At 37.7% G+C, this 10,682-nt stretch overlaps 1 protein-coding gene across 2 annotated transcripts; it reads right to left on the reverse strand.

The window, feature by feature from the left end:
• Nucleotides 1-524: 524 nt before the first annotated feature.
• Nucleotides 525-10,468, reverse strand: LOC122069547 (dehydrodolichyl diphosphate synthase CPT3-like). Of its 2 annotated transcripts, XM_042633599.1 has the most exons (3): nucleotides 9,848-10,468; nucleotides 2,916-2,990; nucleotides 525-1,566 (listed from the first exon to the last, which is right to left on the reverse strand). In XM_042633599.1, the coding sequence occupies exon 3, from the start codon at nucleotides 1,555-1,557 to the stop codon at nucleotides 673-675; it is 885 nt and encodes a 294-aa protein (XP_042489533.1). In that variant the 5' UTR covers nucleotides 1,558-1,566; nucleotides 2,916-2,990; nucleotides 9,848-10,468; the 3' UTR covers nucleotides 525-672. The 2 variants fall into 2 exon arrangements, with proteins under 2 accessions (XP_042489533.1, XP_042489531.1); XM_042633597.1 differs by lacking the exon at nucleotides 2,916-2,990 and having other exon boundaries at nucleotides 9,848-10,464.
• Between the last annotated feature and the right edge of the window lie 214 nt (nucleotides 10,469-10,682).

Raw genomic sequence — 10,682 nt, forward strand, 5'->3', positions numbered from 1 at the left:
AATCACATTGATTTGAATAAGGCCTCACATCTCAAAAAATTGGGTAGAATCCAACTCTGGAAATCCAGATAAGACTGAAGATATAAGGGGGAAAAGGTAAAGAAATAGGGGGGAAAAAAAAACTGGACAATTGAAGGAAAAAAAAAAAAATAATACAAAGCCAGAGTCAAGAAATTTATCGATGGAACTTTATACAACATCCATTTGCAGTTTCATGGTTTATAAATTTGTCCAATACAGGACATGACAATACAAAACTGCTTTCGTTCCTGCCTCGCTCTTTTTCCTTTTGGAGGAAGGAGGAGGAGGGAGAGGCGGAGGGAGAGGGAGAGGGAGAGGGAGAGAGGGTGGGGAAGGGCGTGTGCCATATTTTGGATGATGTTCAATAGTACTCAGGTTTCTCACAGAAAGAACAAATCAAGAAAGATAGCATCTGTTGAGTTCAGCATATTCTAGCTTGTATAAAATAAAATATATATATATATATATATTATAGGAATAGCATAATTGCAAAGAATAGAAAATAAATAAAAGAGAAGCATTATCTTCTGACTAAAAGTGGATGTTCAATATAAGGATATAGTAAGTGTCAATCAGTTTCTCAAGCATTGGCATTAAATAATTATTGGAGCTTAATGGTACAGCAGGTGCACACACACAAAGAAACAAAAGTTATAACTCCACCTTCCTTTCATCTATGTAAGGCTTTGCTCTTTGGTAATGCAAGAGCACCCATCCCATCCACCATGGTGAGATCTCTGGCCAAAGAGCATCTAGAACATGCAGATAGCAAAAAGTAGTCTGCCAAAGAAGGAAATTGCTCAGGCGAGTCTCCCCGGACGTCCTGATTAAGAGGTCAGGATTTGGGCACTCTGCTAAATACATGTGCCTCTCCAAATCATCCTGAGTAATGGAATATTCTTCCTCTGAAAGCCTAGTGTATCCTCTGAATGAATCTCTTATTCTACCATTGACATTTGAATTTACTTGAGCTTGTACCAATTTCTCCTTGCAAGACTCTTGAACAGCATGGACAATTTCATTTGTAGAAGTATAAGCAACACAAATTGAGAGCACTACATTAGTGTTCTTGGCAGTTGCTGCCATAGCTTTCTCAGCTGCCATCCTCACAGGCTCGCTCAAGAGCTTCAAATTACCAAAGAAATTAATTCTAATCCCATGATTATTCACAATGCTTTCTTCCTTGAGCAATTCATCAATTTTTTCCAGCATCACATCCATAATGGACTGAACTTCACCAGGGTCCCTCTTGAAGTTGTCTATACTGAAAGCATAGACGGTTACATACTTCACCCCTATCTTGTAACAACATTCAAGAACATGGAGGAGAGATGAAAACCCAGTCGTGTGACCAGCACCTGGACCAAGTTTTCTGTACTTGGCATACCTTCGGTTCCCATCCATAATGAAGGCAATGTGGTTGGGGATGGGACCTACTGAGAGCACCATAAACAACAGCCTCTGCAAGATATCACAGATCACTGCTACTAGCCTCTGAAACAATTGTAGCAGGTTGCCTCCATTACCATTCTTCATTGCAAGATCCTACCCATATATACAAAAATAGCGATAGATTAGTTAACTGAAGTTTTTTGCCAATTAAACAAGCAGTTAGTGTGCAACTGTTTGACTCTTATTTAACAGCATCTGGTTGGCAAGACAGTCACAACTTAATGCTAACTTAACTAAATAGAACATTAAATCATCAAAAATTTTCAAATGAAGCAATGCTGCAAATAAAAAGGAAAAAAAAAAAGTCTAAAAAACTGACAGAGGATATATGGTTGCCGAGGTGGCAGCCTAGCGATGACAGTATTTTGGTGCAATCCAAATACATGACGAAATTTACCCAAGTATTAATTGTTGCAATTTGCCTAAAATACAAATGAACTGTAATGATTAAATGAATCTGCTAGCCAAAATATTAAATCAAACTGAAGCCTGGTATGTTGAGAGTTTTGGGGGAAGAAAAGGCAAAGGTCTTGCCACTGCCATTGTTCTATTAGTCTAGTAGAGACAAGAGAAGAGGTAACCTGAGATAAGACAAAAGAAAAATATATGGAACATCAAGGAAAGCTGCTTCTCTAACATGCATAGAGGATCTCTATGTCTAAACTAGAAACAACTGCAGGAATGTGATGGAACTCTAAACCCTTTGAACCAGAGACCTCCAAAAATGTGGGGTTAGAAATTGAAGCTAAACCCACCAAGAAGAGCTGCTGCCTCTTCTTCTTCTTGTCGTTGTTCTTGATATGAGCAAGTGTTAATTGCAACTGACGAGCAGCTGATTTAATACAGTGTGTCACGATATCTGTACAATACCATTTGAACATAATTCATGAATTTCCTTTCTTTCATATGCTAACTCAATATTTAGTAATAAAAGAAAGGCCTACTATACTAAATGGCCTTAAAGAGCTAGCTATACCACAAGAACCAGTGCATGAATTTCCTTTCTTTCATACTGTTAACTCAACATTTTAGTAATAAAAGAAAGGCCTACAATACTAAATGACCTTAAAGAGCTATACCATAAGAAAGGGTCTAAAAAAACCTACACAAAAGATAAGTTGGAGCTTCACTCAAATCTCTACAACAATATACTATGATCATTTGTAGAGTCCCAAATATGAAAATGATGTTGATTCTTTGAGAGACCATAAAAGCAGGTTTGGCATGGTTATGCAAAGCCCTACTGTCAATGGCAAAGTCAGAAATTTCTTTCGGGTGGCCGGTGAGCGGGTGGACTCCACAAGCTACAAGCAAAGCCAGTGAAAATCCTGGCTCGATCTCTCCTATTACTCCTACCACCATATTCCTTGGCATGATAGAGTAATTTGATAATTTACAATAACATTTTTTTACAGAGATTATCATCAGTGTATGCTTGCCACCTAAAGAAATTCAATCTCTTGAGATGTTAGGACAATCTAATTGGCTCATCTTTAGTCAAGATCTATTGATGGAGCCTGCAAAAAAATAAAAATAAAATAAAACAAAATAAAATAAAATAATTAAAAAATAATTAAAAAAAAAATTGAATAGTAAAATGCATCAAATTTATAAATATAAATGAATGTTTTATACAGCATGAACCAGTGTCACTTAAAGCATAGTGGGTAAATAGCTACTTATATCATATTAAGGAAGAAATGTAATAGAATGATTTTGCGTTAGTGGTGAAGAACCCAGGTCAGAACAACCTTATTGAGTTTGCTTACGGTCCTGCCCCTAGCTCTTTTAGTTCCTTCAATCGGAATCAGATTTCTGATTAAAAAAAAAAAAATAATCGGAATCAGATCACTCCTTATTGGTGCATCCCAAAGCCCCCATTGAACAAGGCCATGCAACCTCAAACGACTTGTAGTGCCCCCAAATCTGGGTAAAATATTGGTGCAGGCCCTCAGGGGCCACCATTAAATAACGGCATAAATTTATTCCACATATATCAATAATCACTATAACATCAGAAATAACACAACCCCTACTATAAACATTTCGATAAACACCTGTGATTCCGGACATCATTTATCTCTCTTCTAAATCCTTGTCTATCAATTCAATAAATATAAATCTCCATCTATCTAATTAGAATGGAGTCTGTAACTGTATCTGTGCATTATCACAAAAATACCATTATCTCTACTATATACATCAAATCTGTGAAGTATATTAAACTATCAAAATCACTGTCTCTAATCTCTATCTTGTCTCTAATCTTTGTCTGTCCTCAATTACTCGGAGGACCTACACCCTTTCCTTAGTCTTTTGTGATATGTTAGTCTTTTGATACATATCACACATTGAAACTCTATCTGTATATGCTCTATCTCTGTAGACGAAGTCCAAAAGTAACTGACATAACCCCTTTCTGCTAGTGTTCTCTGCCAATCATATCACCTACATTAGAACATATTTCTTGCCTTAAGATCTTATTACTTGTTACTTCTAATTTAATGACTCAAGTATGTAGACAGTCCAAAACTTAAGCTTTCACTTTGTTATGTATGCTATCGACTGCCCGAACTTGGACCCTTTACCTAATTCACCATCCCAACCTAACTTGTAAATATTTAAGCTCTTACATAGGTCTCTTAATCCCCGATTGATGCGGGAGGATTTCCAAATGGGCCAATGACCTAGCCTACTAGGTCCAGTAACTGTGAAACTTGTATCAACTCAGAAGGAACTAGAATCCATGCCCTATATGGATAGAAAGATCTATGAGTCTATTTTCTTACAAAAAAAAAGACCACACATCGTTTTCTATTTTCTAAAAGAAGTAATGTCCGTTTTCGTAAAGTGCATCTGGGCTGACTGCATACTCTTGGAATTCAAGAATTCCTCTATTAGTCCAACTTTCATACAAATTCAGTTCTAGCATTTCTTAGGCACTTCAAACACTACATATCCTGACTCATTTGGCCATTTTCTCAAGCACTTGCTCTTCACAATAACCCATCCCAATACCCTTGACGCATGATCTTCTAACATAATTATAGGTAATAAAATCCGAACATTACTTTAACCATCCTTAAACATAATACCCTCTTTTATACCCTCTTACTTGACCTTTCTCTTTGATTTCTTGTTTCTAAATCTTAGTACAGAAACCTCTCTTTCTCTCAATCTTAAACATGAATTGGGAACAAGAACTGTGTTTAGAGAACCCAATCAATGACTCCCTTCCCTTACTGCTTCTTTTCTCTTTCTCTTCTTCTTTTTATACATGGCAGTAGCTGAGGCCCCCCAAAGGCAGCCCCAACTCCATCCGGACACACATGGAGAGGGAAAAGGGAGGAGCTGGGCACTCAACCAGGCAGCAACCTAGCCACACTGGGCATCAGCCCATTCCCCTTCCTATCTAAATATTCCATCCTCTCACCTTCTTCCTTTTTTTTCTTATTAGGCCAATTAGATAACACCAACACATCCCCTTTCAAACTGAATGGGCATCATACATGTAAACTCTGAGATGTGAAATAGCAACCCCATAATATCGACCCACAGGCACTAAAGGCACTAAAATCATTAACATAATCCCAGTATACAGCCACTAGTATCCCATCCAAATTTATAAAGACAACATACCCAATATAATAGAGATAGCATACCCAATGTAATAGAATTGTGAAATGGTGAGCTTCAATAGATTATGGTTCATAACTCTTCCCAACCAAAACAAAAACTATAGTATTGCTAGTGGTAGACTTACACACAAACACATATGAGGGAAGGGGAGAAGCTGGGAACTTGGCTGGACAGAAACTCCCCTCCCTCACAATCCTCCTCACTCTTTGTCCCTTCCATTCTTTCTCTTCTTTTCTTTTTCTATTTTCTTTTCTGTTCTTTGTTCTTAAAAATCAACACACACCATACAAACATAGCTGTACATGACTCTCTCTCACACACACATATACATATAGCTGTACATACACTTAACAGGGGGGTGAGGCCAGGCAGCAACCTGGTCGTAAGTCTGGGCTGCAACAAATCTCACGCTCTCCCATCTCTCTTTCCCTTCTACTTCTTTCACAGTTTTCATGCTTCTTATTCTCTTCCTTTTCTTTGTTCTTAAAAACAGTACACACACACAACAACTCTTCTTTTCCTTACTTTTCTTTTCTATTTTTACTAAAACAGTGATAAATTAGTCACATGGGCAGCCACATAGGCCACCCAAGAGCACACACGCTCAAGAGGGGTTTCACCAAACCAACCGGACAGGAGCCCTACCCCTAGCACCCTGGTTCACATCTCTCTCTCTCTCTCTCTCTCTCTCTCTCCCTCCCTCTCTTTTCCATTTATCGTTCACACTTTCTCTTCTATTTCTTCTTTTAAAACTACTGCAAATCCATTAATAATAGAGACACATAAACATAAGTAACAGCATCAACTTAATCTGAAATTAATATATTCTATATATATATATATATATACTCCCAGACATCCAGACAATTAAACTCAGGGGTAGGACCAACTAACCTTATACAATACAGTAATTAACCTTTTTCATAACTCTGCAAATTCAGCACACGCATAGACATCAAATAGGGGTGGGAAGAGCTGGGTGTTTGGCTGGGCAGCAACCCATCCCCATCACACATCTCTTACACACTCTCTCTCTCTCTCCCTCTCATTCTTCCATTAACACCTCCTCCACCATCTACCCATTTCAACACTTCAGGGAAAAAACAGAAATTACAAACCCACTCTTCGATTTGCAGCCCTCCTTGCAAAGCCCTCTCTTCATTTTCCCTCCTCTTCCTTTCTTCTTCTTCTTCTTCTTCTTCTTCTTCTTTGGTTTCTCTCTTTTCTCTCACTGTCTTGCTGGAAAACCCATTTGTTGGAAACCATTTTGATCATCATTCTCTCTCTCTCAATAAAACTATGCTCACAACAGCCCACTTTTTGGCTGAAGAAATCCCCTCCCCTGTTTTTTTTCCTTTTTATTTATTTTTTTTATTTGTTATGTATGTTCCCTCTCACAAACAATTGCCTATTACGACCTTGCTTTAATTTCTTATCCCTTGAAACTCATGCTATGGTCCAAACCTTGAACCAACATATTGTTCCAATGAACCAAAACAAACCCAATGATTACATTGACCAAGCAATTTCTACTGAACCTTAATTGGCCCAATTAAACTCAATTGTCTCTAATTCATTGAAATTAGACCTTTTTTTTTCTTTGTTCTTTTTCTTTTCTGCTAACGACGGGTATCCATAATGCAAGAGTTGATTATAAGAAACTACCCCAGCAATTTATAACCACAAACAATACAAATAGGACTAGGAAACAAAGAAATAAGACCATCAAATAAACCCCCAAGGATACAATACCCATATAGGAGCAAAACCAGCCCAAAACACAACCCGATAGGAGAGAGAAAGACCTGCTATAGAGCTGGAGAGAGAGAGGTGCGGCCAGGTCTGTAGGAGTCCGATTGAGCTGCACTCTTGGGCTTAGATAGTCCCTAGGGAGGGTACAAAAACCCCCAAAGTCGAGAGGATTCTGACGTTTGGTTGTGAAGTTACAAGCTTTCTTGATTTTCAGATCTTGGAGAGAAAACTGAGAAGAATCTTCAAGAACAGCAGCTGAATGCTTCCAACAGTGACTAGGTAAGGATCGTGGGACCCTTATGAGGCCTGGAATACCCTGATTGAAAACCTAGCTGAACAAAGTACAGAAGAGAGAGAGAGGAAATCGATCTCTCTATTCCCACTAGGATTGCTGATCGGTTCTAATTTCTGCAGACTTTTATCAAAATCTGAATTATACCTCTTGAATGTTACAGCAAATAAAATAAAAAAAGAAGAATAAAACAGATGGGGGGTTGAGAAGGGTGAAAGAGAATAAAGGAAGTGGCTATCTCAGCCTAGGCTTCTCACCCACAGCTATCTCAGTTGCTCTAAGCATTTAGTTGCAAACTTTCTTTCATAAATGCAAACTTTCTTTCATAAATGCAAATTTTCTTTCATTCAAATCTCCCCAATAATGGGACATATGCCTCTCTATTTATAGAGGGGAAGTTTACAGTTATACTAATACTAGGAGCTAGTTTCCCAATAGGACTAGACACTCCTACTACAACTAGAAATTCAAAATAGGACTAGGACTTGACTTTATGACTCCAACATGGAGTAAGACTAACTAACTAATAGTCCATATAGGACTTTACAACCAACTAATGGCCTAATGGGTCTTTATTGAATTAAATAATAACTAATTAAACTAATGAATAAAATCCCGTTTTCCTACCTTCTACCTATATTTTAGGCCTATTAAAGTGGCACATTTCAAAGAAAACCCATGGGATCAAAGGTCCAACACATACATAATACAACCCAAGACTTATTTGCAATAAAATAAGCCCAAGTGACTTATCTACATCAATCCAGGCCTTCAACCTGATTAGTCCCACGAGCCCAAATTGACCCCACAACTGCATGGACCAGGTCATACCAGGCTTAAATGAGAACCATTCAACTTTCACTGAAAGCAGTGAAGATCACTAAACACCCCGTTTGAGTGGCCCCAAGGAGGTAAGAGGAGTCGAACTTAGAACCACACACTTCTCAAGGCGAAGGTCCCTGGCCAACTCGACTACCCCCTTGGGGTTAAAAAATTTTCTGTTGCCGGGACTTGAAGCGGAGTCTTTTGGATCATTGAAATTAGACTCTAATAAGACATAACTTTGGGTAATTTAATACTCTTCCGGGACGGGGCATCACACGACTTCTCTCTGCTAATCATTCAATATTTATCTTTCTTCTTCTTTCCTCTTGTCAGATTTACTTTGCAGGATTCAGATGATATTTAAGTTCCATACAGACCCAACTCTCTTTCTTTTCCTCTCCATCTTTTACAATATTGAATTTGTTTCTCTTTCATCTTCCTATTTCTTTTTCTGCCCCTTTTTTGCAGTTCTATTATTCACATTTCACAATATGATTTCCTATTTCAATCTCAGATATGTTATCTAATTATCTTGTTTATTTTAAGTGAAACCCCGAGTCTTATTGCCTCACAAAAGATGTACTTAGGCCTAGTACTATGTTCAGGAATTTCAGTCAAGACATAGACTAGTTTATTGTGGTATCTATCTAGAGGTGTGAGAAATCAATTTTTTGATTATTTTGCAAGCTCTATAGGATCCTCAATAACCATCATAGCAAAAATTTCCTTGATTGGATTATTTTGGCTGAGTTCTTGAGTTACTTCCTTTGTTACCGATAGGCAAATTCTGGGTCCGTTACCCTCTACCTCCCTCAAAGGACATGGACCATAAACTCTGTATCGATCAGCAAAAAAGGAATATTGTATCTATAGTTATATGTCCAGTATAAATATATTGATAAACCCTCTGTCCCATAAAGGCAGTTCTCTTTTTTGGCTGTCCCAGATTGTTTGTCCATTATACAAATTAAGTAGCATATCCTTAAAAAATTTACCACATAAACCCTAACATGAATTACCAATGTGCATTCATTATCCAGTAGTTTGCAAAGCACTTTGTCCCAAGTAATGGAAGAACAAGTTTTCAAAAAAGTCTGGAAAACAGGGAGGTGTTTAATGGTTCAACCACTCTTTCTAAACTTTGGGTTTTTCAAAGAGGACAGTCATAGCAGGATGGAGAGTATACTTGGGTATGTTATGTCTATTGAATTTAAATTGTTGAATGCTTCCTTTATTCTCAGTTGTCAGAGGAAGATGAGAAGGGATTGAACACTCTCTAGTGTTCATGGTGCTGCACGTATTACTTTTCAGTAGTTCTTGATCTTCACAATTGATACAACTCATAACATACAAAGTATGAATTGAGCTTTGAAACCACTTAGGAATGCATTTGGGACTTCTCTCAAGGATATCAAATATTATTTCGATATATCTCAAAATCTCTTCAACCTCTAATCAAAGTGACATGTGCCAAAGAAATTGGTTTCATTGTAAACTAAGCTTATTATACATTTCAAGGAAATAACTTGGGATTTTGTCAGACTAAAAAAGATGCTAATAAAATTTTCTGATCTCATTGTTTCTAACCATAACTAGGGAAGAACCTATAAGCATAATACAGCTACAATCAATTCAAATTAACTAAAATACTTTCAAAATCAGGAACCACATATGCAAATGAAATAATCACTATAAATTAACACAAAATTAAAAAGACTTAGCCTTGCTTAAGAAACCAGGAATAAACTCAAGCCACACATAACAATTTCAATCATGTAATTTTAAAATAAAATAATAATAATAATTAAAACAAAAAAAAAAAGCCATAATCATCATAACCAAATAACCCATACATTCTAGACTCACCCCAAAACTCCGGCGATGCAATCTCCTCTGTTCCATATGGCAACCACTGCTATTTGGTTCTGAGTTTTTGTCTCTCTGATCTGAGTCTTTTCCGGCCAAGCGTGTTCGTCTCTTAATCTTTCTTCCTCCCCTCGGTCCCGAACGGTACCTGTGACCTCCCTTCGATCTAAGGTCTATCCCGATGATCTCCACACATCAACCTTATGTTTCTTAAAACACCCTCTTACCTACAAATCCTCTATTAAAGAAAAACCGTGAACCCCTTTTCTCCACTCCATCACACTTAACTTCACCCACCTCCATTTACTTTACTTCAACCACCTCCATTTCAATTCTCCCACCAACTCACATTAAAGCCATACCTCACAACCAACCTGTTCCACCCAATACGGCAACCGACCCAATTTACTCCTGTGACCATTTTTCAACCGATCATGAATAACCCCAAGAACCGAATGAAACCCCAAAAATATGCCTGAAAATCTTCAAAATCATCTTTAACCCAAAAACACAAAATTCCATCGACTGGCTACTGCTTACCAGAAGAAGACCGACGTATCTGCCTCTCCCGGTTCCAGTCATCACCAAAGGAAAATGACTTACTCCTCTTCCCTGGATAAACGCAACCCTAAAACGATGCAGAAGATAATGGAAAAAACAAAACAAACAATGCACATGGATTTTACAAGGTTTGGTAAGGTTGCCTACATCCCCGGTGAGATGAGATCTTGCTTCACTATCAATGGAGAATAGGGTTACAGTGCTCGTCCTCACACCTCTCAGTATTGTTTGCATTACAGAGAAAGAAACCCTCGCTATAAATATATAGTGAAAA

The sequence above is a fragment of the Macadamia integrifolia genome, unplaced genomic scaffold (assembly GCF_013358625.1).
Source record: "Macadamia integrifolia cultivar HAES 741 unplaced genomic scaffold, SCU_Mint_v3 scaffold635, whole genome shotgun sequence".
Taxonomy (NCBI): domain Eukaryota; kingdom Viridiplantae; phylum Streptophyta; class Magnoliopsida; order Proteales; family Proteaceae; genus Macadamia; species Macadamia integrifolia.